Source organism: Eretmochelys imbricata, chromosome 28 (assembly GCF_965152235.1).
Source record: "Eretmochelys imbricata isolate rEreImb1 chromosome 28, rEreImb1.hap1, whole genome shotgun sequence".
In the NCBI taxonomy this organism is placed as follows: Eukaryota; Metazoa; Chordata; order Testudines; family Cheloniidae; genus Eretmochelys; species Eretmochelys imbricata.
The window spans coordinates 295,876-311,407 of record NC_135599.1 but is presented as its reverse complement, the minus strand read 5'-3'; the positions used below and the strand labels follow the sequence as shown (position 1 = coordinate 311,407).

Genomic DNA, 15,532 nt, shown 5'->3' with positions numbered 1-15,532 from the left:
TGGGACGCGCCCCTGATCCGCCGCCGGGGCCCGGACAAGGGACGCGCCCTGATCCGCCGCCGGGGCCGGGATATTGGGCTAAGTTGGGGGGGGTGCAGGCCAGGGCCCCCCACCCCTACCCGCAGCCAGCGGTGTTGGAGGGGGGTGGCTCCAGGACAAGCTACCTCAGCTGGCCCCCCCCTCCGTGAACCAGCACCCCTCCACCCCGCGTCCCTGGAGCTGTGACCCCCCCCAGCCCAGCCCCTCCCTGGCAGCTCTCAGCAGGGATCCGGGCATGGGGGGCAGCGTGGGGCTGGCGGGTTCAGCTGCTGTTTCTTGGACTGGCTGGTGCACCCCCCCCCGTATTAATTTATTAGGCTCGGGGGGGGAGGGGGGGGGCGGTGTCATGCCAGGGCTGGTTTTCATAAACAGAAAGTGAAAGGAACGTGTGGCCCTATGATTGACATGGGGGGGCGCCGTGTGTGTGTGGGGGGGGAGGCGTTTTGGGGGTCACATGCTTTCTCCTGGGGGGGCTGCGTCACAGACCACCCCCTCCCCCCCACCCCCACAGATGCTGGGCAGGGACTTACGCTCCAGCTGTCAACTGCCCCCCCACGGTTTCCGGCCTGGTGGGCGCCTGGCTCGGCCCTGGCATCGGGCGCGCCCCACGGCGGGCGGCCGGCACCCCGAGCGCCCCTCCCCCCGAAGCACGTTCCACATGAGAGCTGGGGTATTAGCCCCTCGGGTGCAGCCCCCCCTCCAACCCATCCAGAGCCGGGGCGAGAACCCAGGAGTCCTGGCCCCCAGCCCCCCCTGCTCTAACCACCAGCCCCCACTCCCCTCCCAGAGCCGGGGCGAGAACCCAGGAGTCCTGGCCCCCAGCCCCCCCTGCTCTAACCACCAGCCCCCACTCCCCTCCCAGAGCCGGAGAGAGAACCCAGGAGTCCTGGCCCCCAGCCCCCTGCTCTAACCACCAGCCCCCCACTCCCCTCCCAGAGCCGGAGAGAGAACCCAGGAGTCCTGGCTCCCAGCCCCCACTGACCACCATGACGCAGAGACACATCGGAGGCTCTGGTTAAAAATACACATTTATGGGGGGGAGGAACCCAATAATTTAACACACTTTATACACAGCAGCCACGTCCCCCCCCCCCAGCACCACCAGCCCCCAGATCCTCCAGCCCCACAGGCTCCTGCCCCCCCCCCCCGGCTCCCAGCCCCCAGGGCGCCGAGACCCACGGGGGGGGGCCTTCCCCCCACGGCCCCCTGGCCCGAGGGGGTGGAGGGGACCGAGGGCAGAGGCTGGGCACATGGGGGGCCCCCAGGGTTGGGGGAGGGGGGAGCGACCCCAGTGCCCAGCAGGGGAGGGGCTGGGGGAATTCCCTGAGTGGTGGGGGGTGGGGGGGGGCGGCGCCGGCCAGGGCTAGGGGTCGACGAAGGACACCATGATGTAGCGGGTGCCGCGGGTGGTGGGCAGCCCCTCGTGGAAGTGGGTCAGGCGCCCGGGGTGCATCAGGCTCCAGCCCTTGCGGGGCGCCGTCACCGAGCAGGAGTAACGCAGGAATCGGCACCCGCCGCCCCTGGGGGGAGACGGGCCTGAGCGGTTGCCCCTCAGCGCCGGCCCGCAGCTCCCGGCCCCGCAGCCCCTTTACCCGGCCCCCGGCGCCCCTCAGCGCCGGCCCGCAGCTCCCGGCCCGTAGCCCCCGGCGCCCCTCAGCGCCGGCCCGCAGCCCCTTTACCCAGCCCCCGGCGCCCCTCAGCGCCGGCCCGCAGCTCCCGGCCCGCAGCCCCCCGGCGCCCCTCGCTCCCGGCCCGCAGCCCCTTTACCCGGCCCCCGGCGCCCCTCGCTCGCGGCCAGCAGCCCCTTTACCCAGCCCCCGGCGCCCCTCAGCGCCGGCCCGCAGCTCCCGGCCCGCAGCCCCCGGCGCCCCTCGCTCCCGGCCCGCAGCCCCTTTACCCGGCCCCCAGCGCCCCTCGCTCCCGGCCCGCAGCCCCTTTACCCGGCCCCCGGCGCCCCTCGCTCCCGGCCCGCAGCTCCCGGCCCGCAGCCCCTTTACCCGGCCCCCGGCGCCCCTCGCTCCCGGCCCGCAGCCCCTTTACCCGGCCCCCCGGCACCCCTCAGCGCCGGCCCGCAGCCCCTTTACCCAGCCCCCGGCGCCCCTCAGCGCCGGCCCGCAGCTCCCGGCCCGCAGCCCCCGGCGCCCCTCGCTCCCGGCCCGCAGCCCCTTTACCCGGCCCCCGGCGCCCCTCAGCGCCGGCCCGCAGCTCCCGGCCCGCAGCCCCTTTACCCAGCCCCCGGCACCCCTCAGCGCCGGCCCGCAGCTCCCGGCCCGCAGCCCCTTTACCCGGCCCCCAGCGCCGGCCCGCAGCTCCCGGCCCGCAGCCCCTTTACCCGGCCCCCGGCGCCCCTCAGCGCCGGCCCGCAGCTCCCGGCCCGCAGCTCCCGGCGCCCCTCGCTCCCAGCCCGCAGCCCCTTTACCCGGCCCGCGGCGCCCCTCGCTCCCAGCCTGCAGCCCCTTTACCCAGCCCCCGGCGCCCCTCAGCGCCGGCCCGCAGCCCCTTTACCCAGCCCCCGGCGCCCCTCAGCGCCGGCCCGCAGCTCCCGGCCCGCAGCCCCCGGCGCCCCTCGCTCCCGGCCCGCAGCTCCCGGCCCGCAGCCCCTTTACCCGGCCCCCGGCGCCCCTCGCTCCCGGCCCGCCGCAGCCCCTTTACCCGGCCCCCGGCACCCCTCAGCGCCGGCCCGCAGCCCCTTTACCCAGCCCCCGGCGCCCCTCAGCGCCGGCCCGCAGCTCCCGGCCCGCAGCCCCCGGCGCCCCTCGCTCCCGGCCCGCAGCCCCTTTACCCGGCCCCCGGCGCCCCCTCAGCGCCGGCCCGCAGCTCCCGGCCCGCAGCCCCTTTACCCAGCCCCCGGCACCCCTCAGCGCCGGCCCGCAGCTCCCGGCCCGCAGCCCCTTTACCCGGCCCCCAGCGCCGGCCCGCAGCTCCCGGCCCGCAGCCCCTTTACCCGGCCCCCGGCGCCCCTCAGCGCCGGCCCGCAGCTCCCGGCCCCGCAGCTCCCGGCGCCCCTCGCTCCCAGCCCGCAGCCCTTTACCCGGCCCGCGGCGCCCCTCGCTCCCAGCCTGCAGCCCCTTTACCCAGCCCCCGGCGCCCCTCAGCGCCGGCCCGCAGCCCCTTTACCCAGCCCCCGGCGCCCCTCAGCGCCGGCCCGCAGCTCCCGGCCCGCAGCCCCTTTACCCAGCCCCCGGCGCCCCTCAGCGCCGGCCCGCAGCCCCTTTACCCAGCCCCCGGGGCCCCTCAGCGCCGGCCCGCAGCCCCCGGCGCCCCTCGCTCGCGGCCCGCAGCCCCTTTACCCAGCCCCCAGCGCCCCTCAGCGCCGGCCCGCAGCTCCCGGCCCGCAGCCCCTGGCGCCCCTCGCTCCCGGCCCGCAGCCCCTTTACCCAGCCCCGGCGCCCCTCAGCGCCGGCCCGCAGCTCCCAGCCCGCAGCCCCTTTACCCGGCCCCCAGCGCCCCTCAGCGCTGGCCCGCAGCTCCCGGCCCGCAGCCCCTTTACCCGGCCCCCGGCGCCCCTCGCTCCCGGCCCGCAGCCCCTTTACCCAGCCCCCGGTGCCCCTCAGCGCCGGCCCGCAGCTCCCGGCCCGCAGCCCCCGGCCCCCCTCGCTCCCGGCCCGCAGCCCCCGGCGCCCCTCGCTCCCGGCCCCCCGGGTCTCACCTCGTAGTCGGTGCCCTTGCTGTTGAGCGCGATGTTGATGGTGAAGGTGGACGAGTCGTGGTGGGGTCTCAGAGCCGGCTGCTGCTCGGGTCGGTACCGAACCACGAAGTTCAGCAGGGCCCGGGCCTGGGGGGAGGGGCAGTCAGAGCGGGTGGGGGGGAGGGGGCAATCACAGCCGGGGGGGGGGCAGGGGCAGGGCACCCCTGTGGGGCGACCCAGCGGTGGGGTAACGGCCCGACAGCCCCTGCCAGCGCGGCCGGGGGAGCGCTCCCCGAGGCTGGAGGTCCGTGGGGGGGCCCAGAGAGCCCGGCTCCACCCCCCCATGGCCGCCCGACCCCACCCGGCCGGTACCTCGGGGCAGGAGCCGGGCTGCAGGGTGGGGGGTCCCCCAGCGGGTACCTGGGTGGAGTAGCCGGGGTGCAGGGTGTGGGGTGGGGGGGCCCCCCAGTGGGTACCTTGGGGAGGAGCCGGGGTGCAGCGTGGGGGGGCCCCCCAGCGGGTACCTCGGGGCAGGAGTTGGGGTGCGGGGTGAGGGGCCCACCGGCGGGTACCTGGGTGGCGTAGCCGGGGTACAGGGTGGGGGACCCCAGCGGGTACCTGGGTGGAGTAGCTGGGCAGCGGGGCGGGGGGCCTGGGTCTCCCCGGCGGGTACCTCAGGGCAGGAACTGGGGTGCAGAGTGGGGGTCCCCTGGTGGGAACCAGGGTGCAGCATGGGGGGCCCCCGGCGGGTACCTGGTTGGAGTAGCCAGGGTACAGGGTGGGGGTCCCCCGGCGGGTCCCTCGGGGCAGGAGCCGGGGAGCGGGATTGGGGGGTCCCCCCGGCGGGTCCCTCGGGGCAGGAGCCGGGGAGCGGGCCCCCCGGGGGGTACCTGGGTGGCGTAGCCGGGGAGCGGGGTGGGGTCCCCCGGGGGGTACCTGGGTGGCATAGCCGGGGAACAGGGTGGGGGCCCCCGGGGGTACCTGGGTGGCGTAGCCGGGGAACAGGGTGGGGGGACCCCAGCGGGTATCGGGGTACAGGGTGGGGGCCCCCGGGGGTACCTGGGTGGCGTAGCCGGGGAGCGGGGTGGGGGACCCCAGCGGGTACCGGGGGTACAGGGTGGGGGTCCCCGGGGGTACCTGGGTGGCGTAGCCGGGTACAGGGTGGGGGACCCCAGCGGGTACCGGGGGAGCGGGGTGGGGGGCCCCCGGGGGTACCTGGGTGGCGTAGCCGGGGTACAGGGTGGGGGACCCCAGCGGGTACTGGGGAGCGGGGTGGGGGCCCCCGGGGGTACCTGGGTGGCGTAGCCGGGGTACAGGGTGGGGGCCCCCGGGGGTACCTGGGTGGCGTAGCCGGGGAACAGGGTGGGGGACCCCAGCGGGTACCGGGGGTACAGGGTGGGGGCCCCCGGGGGTACCTGGGTGGCGTAGCCGGGGTACAGGGTGGGGGACCCCAGCGGGTACCGGGGTACAGGGGTGGGCCCCCCGGGGGTACCTGGGTGGCGTAGCCGGGGAGCGGGGTGGGGGACCCCAGCGGGTACCGGGGTACAGGGTGGGCCCCCCGGGGGTACCTGGGTGGCGTAGCCGGGGAGCGGGGTGGGGGGACCCCAGCGGGTACCGGGGAGCGGGGTGGGGGACCCCAGCGGGTACCGGGGGTACAGGGTGGGGGTCCCCGGGGGTACCTGGGTGGCGTAGCCGGGGAGCGGGGTGGGGGACCCCAGCGGGTACCGGGGGTACAGGGTGGGCCCCCGGGGGTACCTGGGTGGCGTAGCCGGGGTACAGGGTGGGTGACCCCAGCGGGTACCGGGGTACAGGGTGGGGTCCCCGGGGGTACTTGGGTGGCGTAGCCGGGGTACAGGGTGGGGGACCCCAGCGGGTACCGGGGTACAGGGTGGGCCCCCCGGGGGTACCTGGGTGGCGTAGCCGGGGTACAGGGTGGGGGACCCCAGCGGGTACCGGGGTACAGGGTGGGCCCCCCGGGGTACCTGGGTGGCGTAGCCGGGGTACAGGGTGGGGGACCCCAGCGGGTAACGGGGAGCGGGGGTGGGGGCCCCCGGGGGTACCTGGGTGGCGTAGCCGGGGTACAGGGTGGGGGACCCCAGCGGGTACCGGGGTACAGGGTGGGGGTCCCCGGGGGTACCTGGGTGGCGTAGCCGGGGTACAGGGTGGGGGACCCCAGCGGGTACCGGGGTACAGGGGTGGGGGCCCCCGGGGGTACCTGGGTGGCGTAGCCGGGGTACAGGGTGGGGGACCCCAGCGGGTACCGGGGTACAGGGTGGGGGTCCCCGGGGGTACCTGGGTGGCGTAGCCGGGGTACAGGGTGGGGGACCCCAGCGGGTAACGGGGAGCGGGGTGGGGCCCCCGGGGGTACCTGGGTGGCGTAGCCGGGGTACAGGGTGGGGGACCCCAGCGGGTACCGGGGTACAGGGTGGGCCCCCCCGGGGGTACCTGGGTGGCGTAGCCGGGGTACAGGGGTGGGGGGACCCCAGCGGGTACCGGGGTACAGGGTGGGGGTCCCCGGGGGTACCTGGGTGGCGTAGCCGGGGAGCGGGGTGGGGGACCCCAGCGGGTACCGGGGTACAGGGTGGGGGTCCCCGGGGGTACCTGGGTGGCGTAGCCGGGGTACAGGGTGGGGGACCCCAGCGGGTACCGGGGGAGCGGGGTGGGGGGACCCCAGCGGGTACCGGGGTACAGGGTGGGGGTCCCCGGGGGTACCTGGGTGGCGTAGCCGGGGTACAGGGTGGGGGACCCCAGCGGGTACCGGGGTACAGGGTGGGGGTCCCCGGGGGTACCTGGGTGGCGTAGCCGGGGAGCGGGGTGGGGGACCCCAGCGGGTACCGGGGTACAGGGTGGGGGACCCCAGCGGGTACTGGGGTACAGGGTGGGCCCCCCGGGGGTACCTGGGTGGCGTAGCCGGGGTACAGGGTGGGGGACCCCAGCGGGTACCGGGGGTACAGGGTGGGGGTCCCCGGGGGTACCTGGGTGGCGTAGCCGGGGTACAGGGTGGGGGACCCCAGCGGGTACCGGGGAGCGGGGTGGGGGCCCCCGGGGGTACCTGGGTGGCGTAGCCGGGGAGCGGGGTGGGGGACCCCAGCGGGTACCGGGGTAGAGGGTGGGGGGTCCCCGGGGGTACCTGGGTGGCGTAGCCGGGGAACAGGGTGGGGGACCCCAGCGGGTACCGGGGTACAGGGTGGGCCCCCCGGGGGTACCTGGGTGGCGTAGCCGGGGTACAGGGTGGGGGACCCCAGCGGGTACCGGGGTACAGGGTGGGGGGTCCCCGGGGGGTACCTGGGTGGCGTAGCCGGGGTACAGGGTGGGGGACCCCAGCGGGTAACGGGGAGCGGGGTGGGGCCCCCGGGGGTACCTGGGTGGCGTAGCCGGGGTACAGGGTGGGGGACCCCAGCGGGTACCGGGGGTACAGGGTGGGCCCCCCCGGGGGTACCTGGGTGGCGTAGCCGGGGGTACAGGGTGGGGGGACCCCAGCGGGTACCGGGGTACAGGGTGGGGGTCCCCGGGGGTACCTGGGTGGCGTAGCCGGGGAGCGGGGTGGGGGACCCCAGCGGGTACCGGGGTACAGGGTGGGGGTCCCCGGGGGTACCTGGGTGGCGTAGCCGGGGTACAGGGTGGGGGACCCCAGCGGGGTACCGGGGAGCGGGGTGGGGGGACCCCAGCGGGTACCGGGGGTACAGGGTGGGGGTCCCCGGGGGTACCTGGGTGGCGTAGCCGGGGTACAGGGTGGGGGACCCCAGCGGGTACCGGGGTACAGGGTGGGGGTCCCCGGGGGTACCTGGGTGGCGTAGCCGGGGAGCGGGGTGGGGGACCCCAGCGGGTACCGGGGTACAGGGTGGGGGACCCCAGCGGGTACTGGGGTACAGGGTGGGCCCCCCGGGGGTACCTGGGTGGCGTAGCCGGGGTACAGGGTGGGGGACCCCAGCGGGTACCGGGGGTACAGGGTGGGGGTCCCCGGGTGGTACCTGGGTGGCGTAGCCGGGGTACAGGGTGGGGGACCCCAGCGGGGTACCGGGGAGCGGGGTGGGGGCCCCCGGGGGTACCTGGGTGGCGTAGCCGGGGAGCGGGGTGGGGGACCCCAGCGGGTACCGGGGTAGAGGGTGGGGGTCCCCGGGGGTACCTGGGTGGCGTAGCCGGGGAACAGGGTGGGGGACCCCAGCGGGTACCGGGGTACAGGGTGGGCCCCCCGGGGGGTACCTGGGTGGCGTAGCCGGGGTACAGGGTGGGGGACCCCAGCGGGTACCGGGGGTACAGGGTGGGGGTCCCCGGGGGTACCTGGGTGGCGTAGCCGGGGTACAGGGTGGGGGACCCCAGCGGGTACCGGGGTACAGGGTGGGGGTCCCCGGGGGTACCTGGGTGGCGTAGCCGGGGTACAGGGTGGGGGACCCCAGCGGGTACCGGGGTACAGGGTGGGGGTCCCCGGGGGTACCTGGGTGGCGTAGCCGGGGTACAGGGTGGGGGACCCCAGCGGGTACCGGGGTACAGGGTGGGCCCCCCGGGGGTACCTGGGTGGCGTAGCCGGGGTACAGGGTGGGGGACCCCAGCGGGTACCGGGGTACAGGGTGGGCCCCCCGGGGGTACCTGGGTGGCGTAGCCGGGGTACAGCGCCTCGGCGACGGGCGCGATGAATTCCCGCAGGAAGAGGAGCCAGGCGCGCTCCAGCCCGACCTGCTGCAGGTGGATGTCGTCGGTCGGGACGTTCTCGTAGCCCCCGGCCAGGCGGGCGTCCTGGGGGAGAGCGCCGGTCAGGGGGGGGCTCTGCGCTGGGGGCCCCAGGGGGCGCTGGGATGCGGGGAGTTGGGGGGCTCTGCGCTGGGGGGCCCCAGGGAGCGCTGGGCTGTGAGGAGTTGGGGGGCTCAGGTTGGGGGGGGAAGCAGGGAGCGCTGGGCTGCAGGGAGTTGGGGGGTTCAGGTTGGGGGGCCGCAGGGGGCGCTGGGCTGCAGGGAGTTGGGGGGTTCAGGTTGGGGGGCCGCAGGGGGCGCTGGGCTGCGGGGAGTTGGGGGCAGCAGGGGGCGCTGGCTGCGGGGAGTTGGGGGGGCTCAGGTTGGGGGGCCGCAGGGGGCGCTGGGCTGCGGGGAGTTGGGGGGCTCAGGTTGGGGGGGCAGAAGGGGGCGCTGGGCTGCGGGCAGTTGGGGGCAGCAGGGGGGCGCTGGCTGCGGGGAGTTGGGGGGCTCAGGTTGGGGGGCAGCAGGGGGGCGCTGGCTGCGGGGACTTGGGGGGGCTCAGGTGGGGGGGCCGCAGGGGGCGCTGGGCTGCGGGGAGTTGGGGGCCGCAGGGGGCGCTGGCTGCGGGGAGTTGGGGGGCTCAGGTTGGGGCCCGCAGGGGGCGCTGGGCTGCGGGGAGTTGGGGGGCTCAGGTTGGGGGGGCCGCACCCCACTCACCTTGTGCTGGCCTCCGGACCATATCCCATAATGCTCCACTTCCTGCACCAGCTCGTCGCAGGCCGGCTCGGCGAGGACGGGGAACCAGTAGACGTCGGGGCAGGGCTGCGGGGGGGACGGGGGTTACTGGGGGGGACGCCGTGGGGCAGCCTCCCCCGGCGGGGCACGTGAAGGGGCGGGCGGGGGGAGGACACGGGGAGGGGAGCTGGGGGGGATTCCCGGGGGGTTCGGTGGGAGTTTCGGGGGCAGGCCGGGGGCCGTGCCCGGCTCTCTGCCCAGCCCCCCGTGTTCCCCGCGGGGCTTGGGGGCGGGGCGGACGCCCCGTGAGCCGTCCTGGGGGGCCAGCGGGGGGCGATGGGGGGCTGGGGGGAAGGTGGGGGCGGGGGGGGTTCACCTGCTCCACCAGCTCCCCCCGCAGCACTCGGGAGTAGTTCTCGTGGATGTATTTCTCCTGCCAGTCCTGGGGGGCACAAAGACTGCGTGAGAGACACCCCCTGCCCCCCGTCTTCCCCCCCGGCCGGCCCCCTGCCCCCGTCTGCCCCCCGGCCGGCCCCCTGCCCCCCGCCTCTGCTTCGCCTCCCCCAGCCGGCCCCCTGCCCCCCGTCTCCCCCCCGGCCGGCCCCCTGCCCCCCGCCTCTCCTTCGCCTCCCCAGCCGGCCCCCTGCCCCCCGTCTCCCCCCCGGCCGGCCCCCCTGCCCCCCCGCCTCTCCTTCGCCTCCCCCAGCCGGCCCCCTGCCCCCCGTCTCCCCCCCGGCCGGCCCCCTGCCCCCCATTTCCCCTCCCCCAGTCAGCCCCAGCCCCCCCGTCTCCTCCCCAGCTGGCCCCCTGCCCTCCGCCCCCCCAGCCAGCCCCCTGCCTCCGTCTCCCCCCCGGCCGGCCCCCCTGCCCCCCGTCTCTCCTTCGCCTCCCCCAGCCGGCCCCCTGCCCCCCGTCTCCCCTTCGCCTCCCCCAGCCGGCCCCCTGCCCCCCGTCTCCCCCCCGGCCGGCCCCCTGCCCCCCGTCTCTCCTTCGCCTCCCCCAGCCGGCCCCCTGCCCCCCGTCTCCCCCCCGGCCGGCCCCCTGCCCCCCGCCTCTCCTTCGCCTCCCCAGCCGGCCCCCTGCCCCCGTCTCCCCCCCGGCCGGCCCCCTGCCCCCCGCCTCTCCTTTGCCTCCCCAGCCGGCCCCCTGCCCCCCGTCTCCCCCCCGGCCGGCCCCCTGCTCCCCGCCTCTCCTTCGCCTCCCCCAGCCGGCCCCCTGCCCCCCGTCTCCCCCCCGGCCGGCCCCCTGCCCCCCGCCTCTCCTTCGCCTCCCCCAGCCGGCCCCCTGCCCCCCGTCTCCCCCCCGGCCGGCCCCCTGCCCCCCGCCTCTCCTTCGCCTCCCCCAGCCGGCCCCCTGCCCCCCCGTCTCCCCCCCGGCCGGCCCCCTGCCCCCCATTTCCCCTCCCCCAGTCAGCCCCAGCCCCCCCGTCTCCCCCCCAGCTGGCCCCCTGCCCTCCGCCCCCCCAGCCAGCCCCCTGCCTCCCGTCTCCCCCCCGGCCGGCCCCCTGCCCCCCGCCTCTCCTTCGCCTCCCCCAGCCGGCCCCCTGCCCCCCGTCTCCCCCCCGGCTGGCCCCCTGCCCCCCGTCTCTCCTTCGCCTCCCCCAGCCGGCCCCCTGCCCCCCGTCTCCCCTTCGCCTCCCCCAGCCGGCCCCCTGCCCCCCATCTCCCCCCCGGCCGGCCCCCTGCCCCCCGTCTCTCCTTCGCCTCCCCCAGCCGGCCCCCTGCCCCCCGTCTCCCCCCCGGCCGGCCCCCTGCCCCCCGTCTCTCCTTCGCCTCCCCCAGCCGGCCCCCCCTGCCCCCCGTCTCCCCCCCCAGCCAGCCCCCTGCCCCCCGTCTCTCCTTCGCCTCCCCCAGCCGGCTCCCTGCCCCCCTTTTCCCCTCCCCCAGCCATCCCCCTGTGACCCGTCTCTCCCACAGCCAGCCCCCTGCCCCCCACCTCACCTTCCCCTACCCCAGCCAGCCCCCGGCCCCTCCATCTCCCCTCCCCCAGCAGCCCCCTGCCCCCCATCTCCCCTCCCCTATTCGGAGGGATGAGTTTTCCCCTCACACCGGGACCCCAGGGCTTCCTGCCCCGCCAGCCCTGGAGACGGACCCCTAGAAGCCCCTGTACCCCATGGGCCAGCCCAGCCGCCGCAGCAGCGTAGGGGCTAGGACACACAGCAGAGGGGCACGGCCTGGGGCGGGACATGCTGTGGGCGGGGAAGGCCGCGGGGCCGGGCTGTCACTCACCGGGGGGGCTCTCAGAGATAGGCCGGGGGGCCGTGGGACGTGGGGCAGGTTGGGGGTCACTCACCAGGGGGTTCTCGGAGATCTGCCAGAGGCCGGGGGGCCGTGGGGCAGGTTGGGGTCACTCACCAGGGGGTTCTCGGAGATCTGCCAGAGGTCGGGGTGCCGGCGGGACGTGTTGTACGGGGTGGGGGTCACTCACCGGGGGGGCTGTCGGAGATAGGCCGGGGGGCCGTGGGACGTGGGGCAGGTTGGGGGTCACTCACCAGGGGGTTCTCGGAGATCTGCCAGAGGCCGGGGGGGCCGTGGGGCAGGTTGGGGTCACTCACCAGGGGGTTCTCGGAGATCTGCCAGAGGTCGGGGTGCCGGCGGGACGTGTTGTACGGGGTGGGGGTCACTCACCGGGGGGGCTGTCGGAGATAGGCCGGGGGGGCCGTGGGCCGTGGGGCGGGTGGGGGTCACTCACCAGGGGGTTCTCCGAGATCTGCCAGAGGTCGGGGTGCCGGCGGGACGTGTTGTAGGGGGTGGGGGTCACTCACCGGGGGGGCTCTCGGAGATAGGTCGGGGGGCCGGGGGGGCCGTGGGCCGGGGGGGGGTCACTCACCAGGGGGTTCTCCGAGATCTGCCAGAGGTCGGGGTGCCGGCGGACGTGTTGTACGGGGTGGGGGTCACTCACCGGGGGGGCTGTCGGAGATAGGCCGGGGGGCCGTGGGCCGTGGGGCGGGTGGGGGTCACTCACCAGGGGGTTCTCCGAGATCTGCCAGAGGTCGGGGTGCCGGCGGGACGTGTTGTAGGGGGTGGGGATCACTCACCGGGGGGCCGTGGGGCGGGGGGGCGGGTGGGGGTCGCTCACCAGGGGGTTCTCCGAGATCTGCCAGAGGTCGGGGTGCCGGCGGGACGTGTTGTAGGGGGTGGGGGTCACTCACCGGGGGGCCGGGGGGCCGGGGGGCCGTGGGCCGGGGGGCGGGTGGGGGTCACTCACCAGGGGGTTCTCCGAGATCTGCCAGAGGTCGGGGTGCCGGCGGGACGTGTTGTAGGGGGTGGGGGTCACTCACCGGGGGGGCTGTCGGAGATAGGCCGGGGGGCCGGGGGGCGGGTGGGGGTCACTCACCAGGGGGTTCTCCGAGATCTGCCAGAGGTCGGGGTGCCGGCGGGACGTGTTGTAGGGGGTGGGGGTCACTCACCGGGGGGGCTGTCGGAGATAGGTCGGGGGGCCGGGGGGCCGTGGGCCGTGGGGCGGGTGGGGGTCACTCACCAGGGGGTTCTCCGAGATCTGCCAGAGGTCGGTGGTGCCGGCGGGACGTGTTGTAGGGGGTGGGGGTCACTCACCGGGGGGGCTGTCGGAGATAGGCCGGGGGGCCGGGGGGCCGTGGGCCGGGGGGCGGGGTGGGGGGTCACTCACCAGGGGGGTTCTCCGAGATCCGCCAGAGGTCGGGGTGCCGGCGGGACGTGTTGTAGGGGGTGGGGGTCACTCACCGGGGGGGCTCTCGGAGATAGGTCGGGGGGGCCGGGGGGCCGGGGGCCGGGGGGCGGGTGGGGGGTCACTCACCAGGGGGTTCTCCGAGATCTGCCAGAGGTCGGGGGTGCCGGCGGGACGTGTTGTAGGGGGTGGGGATCACTCACCGGGGGGGCTGTCGGAGATAGGTCGGGGGGCCGGGGGGCCGGGGGGCGGGTGGGGGGTCACTCACCAGGGGGTTCTCCGAGATCTGCCAGAGGTCGGGGTGCCGGCGGGACGTGTTGTAGGGGGTGGGGGTCACTCACCGGGGGGGGCTGTCGGAGATAGGCCGGGGGGCCGGGGGGGCCGGGGGGCCGTGGGCCGTGGGGCAGGTGGGGGTCACTCACCAGGGGGTTCTCCGAGATCTGCCAGAGGTCGGGGGTGCCGGCGGGACGTGTTGTAGGGGGTGGGGGTCACTCACCGGGGGGGCTGTCGGAGATAGGCCGGGGGGCCGGGGGGCCGTGGGCCGGGGGGCGGGTGGGGGTCACTCACCAGGGGGTTCTCCGAGATCTGCCAGAGGTCGGGGTGCCGGCGGGACGTGTTGTAGGGGGTGGGGGTCACTCACCGGGGGGGCTGTCGGAGATAGGCCGGGGGGGTCGGGGGGCCGGGGGGCCGTGGGGCAGGTGGGGGTCACTCACCAGGGGGTTCTCCGAGATCTGCCAGAGGTCGGGGGTGCCGGCGGGACGTGTTGTAGGTGGTGGGGGGTCACTCACCGGGGGGTCGGGGGGCCGGGGGGCCGGGGGCGGGTGGGGGTCACTCACCAGGGGGTTCTCCGAGATCTGCCAGAGGTCGGGGTGCCGGCGGGACGTGTTGTAGGGGGCCGTGGAGAGCAGGTGCCCAAACTCCTCCAGGTTCGTGATGTGCAGGAAAATCCCCTGCGGGAGACGGGCCGTCAGCGACCCCCGGGCGGGGAGGGGTCGAGCGAGGGGGTCGGGGGGGGGGGTTGGGGACCGGGGAGGGTTCAGGGGGACTGTGGGGGTTTTGGGGGGCTGTGTAGGGTTCAGGGGGACTGTGGGGGTTTTGGGGGGCTGTGGAGGGGTTCAGGAGGACTGCGGGGGTTTTGGGGGGCTGTGTAGGGTTCAGGAGGACTGCGGGGGTTTTGGGGGCTGTGGGGGGGTTCAGGGGGACTGCAGGTGTTTTGGAGGGCTGTGGAGGGGTTCAGGGAGACTGTGGGGGTTTGGGGGGGCTGTGGGGGGGTTCAGGCGGACTGTGGGTGTTTTGGAGGGCTGTGGGGGGGTTCGGGGGACTGCGGGGGTTTTGGGGGGCTGTGGGGGGGTTCAGGCGGACTGCGGGGGTTTTGGGGGGCTGTGGGGGGGTTCAGGCGGACTGCAGGTGTTTTGGGGGGCTGTGGAGGGGTTCGGGGGGACTGTGGGGGTTTGGGGGGCCGGGGCGGTTCAGGGGGGCGGGGGGCCCGTACCCTCTCGCGGACGTTCTTGCAGAAGGCCATGTCGGGGTCGGTCTCCTCCAGGGTGAAGACGCTCCGGTCGTGCAGCTCCGAGCGCAGCGTCTCCCCGCGCACCAGGTAGGCCTGGCTGATATAGGGCACGTTCCACACCCCGCTGCGGGACGGACACACGGACATGGGTCAGCGGGGGAAGGGGCAGGCCCCTCCGCAGGGAAGGGGGCGGAGCTCCGGTCGGAGGGGGGGTCTAGGGCCCTCCCCAGAGAAGAGGGCGGAGCTCTGGTCTCCCCAGGGAAGGGGGGCGGAGCTCCAGTGGGAGGGAGGGTCAAGGCCCCTCCGCAGGGAAGGGGGCGGAGCTCCGGTCGGAGACATGGTCTAGGCCCCTCCCCAGGGAAGGGGGCGGAGCTCCGGTCGGAGACATGGTCTAGGCCCCTCCCCAGGGAAGGGGGCGGAGCTCCAGTCGGAGACGTGGTCTAGGCCCCTCCCCAGGGAAGGGGGGCGGAGCTCCGGTCGGAGACGTGGTCTAGGCCCCTCCCCAGGGAAGGGGGCGGAGCTCCGGTCGGAGAGGGGGTTCTAGGCCCTTCCCCAGGGAAGGGGGCGGAGCTCTGGTCTCCCCAGGAAAGCGGGGCGGAGCTCCAGTGGGAGGGAGGGTCAAGGCCCCTCCCCATGGAAGGGGCAGAGCTCTGGTCGGAGGGGGGGGGTCTAGGCCCCTCCCCAGGGAAGGGGGCGGAGCTCCGGTCGGAGAGGGGGGGGTCTAGGCCCCTCCCCAGGGAAGGGGGCGGAGCTCCGGTCAGAGGGGGTTTCTAGGCCCTTCCCCAGGGAAGGGGGCGGAGCTCCGGTCGGAGAGGGGGGGTCTAGGCCCCTCCCCAGGGAAGGGGGCGGAGCTCCGGTCAGAGGGGGTTTCTAGGCCCCTCCCCAGGGAAGGGGGCGGAGCTCCGGTTGGAGACGTGGTCTAGGCCCCTCCCAGGGAAGGGGGCGGAGCTCCGGTCAGAGGGGGTTTCTAGGCCCTTCCCCAGGGAAGGGGGCGGAGCTCCGGTCGGAAACATGGTCTAGGCCCCTCCCCAGGGAAGGGGGCGGAGCTCCGGTCGGAGACATGGTCTAGGCCCCTCCCCAGGGAAGGGGGCGGAGCTCCAGTCGGAGGGGAGTCTAGGCCGCTCCCCAGGGAAGGGGGCGGAGCTCCGGTCGGAGGGGAGTCTAGGCCCCCTCCCCAGGGAAGGGGGCGGAGCTCCGGTCGGAGACGTGGTCTAGGCCCCTCCCCAGGGAAGGGGGCGGAGCGCCGGTCGGAGGGGAGTCTAGGCCCCTCCCCAGGGAAGGGGGCGGAGCTGCGGGGGGCGGGTC

The 15,532-nt window shown here is 76.4% G+C and overlaps 2 protein-coding genes across 2 annotated transcripts in view; both read right to left on the bottom strand.

The window, feature by feature from the left end:
- The window catches only part of LOC144258198 (arf-GAP with coiled-coil, ANK repeat and PH domain-containing protein 1-like), a 13,852-nt gene extending 12,825 nt beyond the window's left edge, over positions 1-1,027 (bottom strand). Inside the window, 1 exon segment of the mRNA XM_077806604.1 lies at positions 1,022-1,027. Within this exon segment, the coding sequence (XP_077662730.1) occupies positions 1,022-1,027 (6 nt within the window).
- Positions 1,028-1,168: 141 nt separating this feature from the next.
- The window catches only part of PLOD3 (procollagen-lysine,2-oxoglutarate 5-dioxygenase 3), a 39,990-nt gene continuing 25,626 nt past the window's right edge, over positions 1,169-15,532 (bottom strand). Inside the window, 7 exon segments of the mRNA XM_077806638.1 lie at positions 1,169-1,559; positions 3,690-3,814; positions 8,255-8,401; positions 9,055-9,159; positions 9,449-9,514; positions 13,554-13,667; positions 14,210-14,351. Coding sequence (XP_077662764.1) covers positions 1,403-1,559; positions 3,690-3,814; positions 8,255-8,401; positions 9,055-9,159; positions 9,449-9,514; positions 13,554-13,667; positions 14,210-14,351 — 856 coding nt within the window. The 3' untranslated portion in view covers positions 1,169-1,402.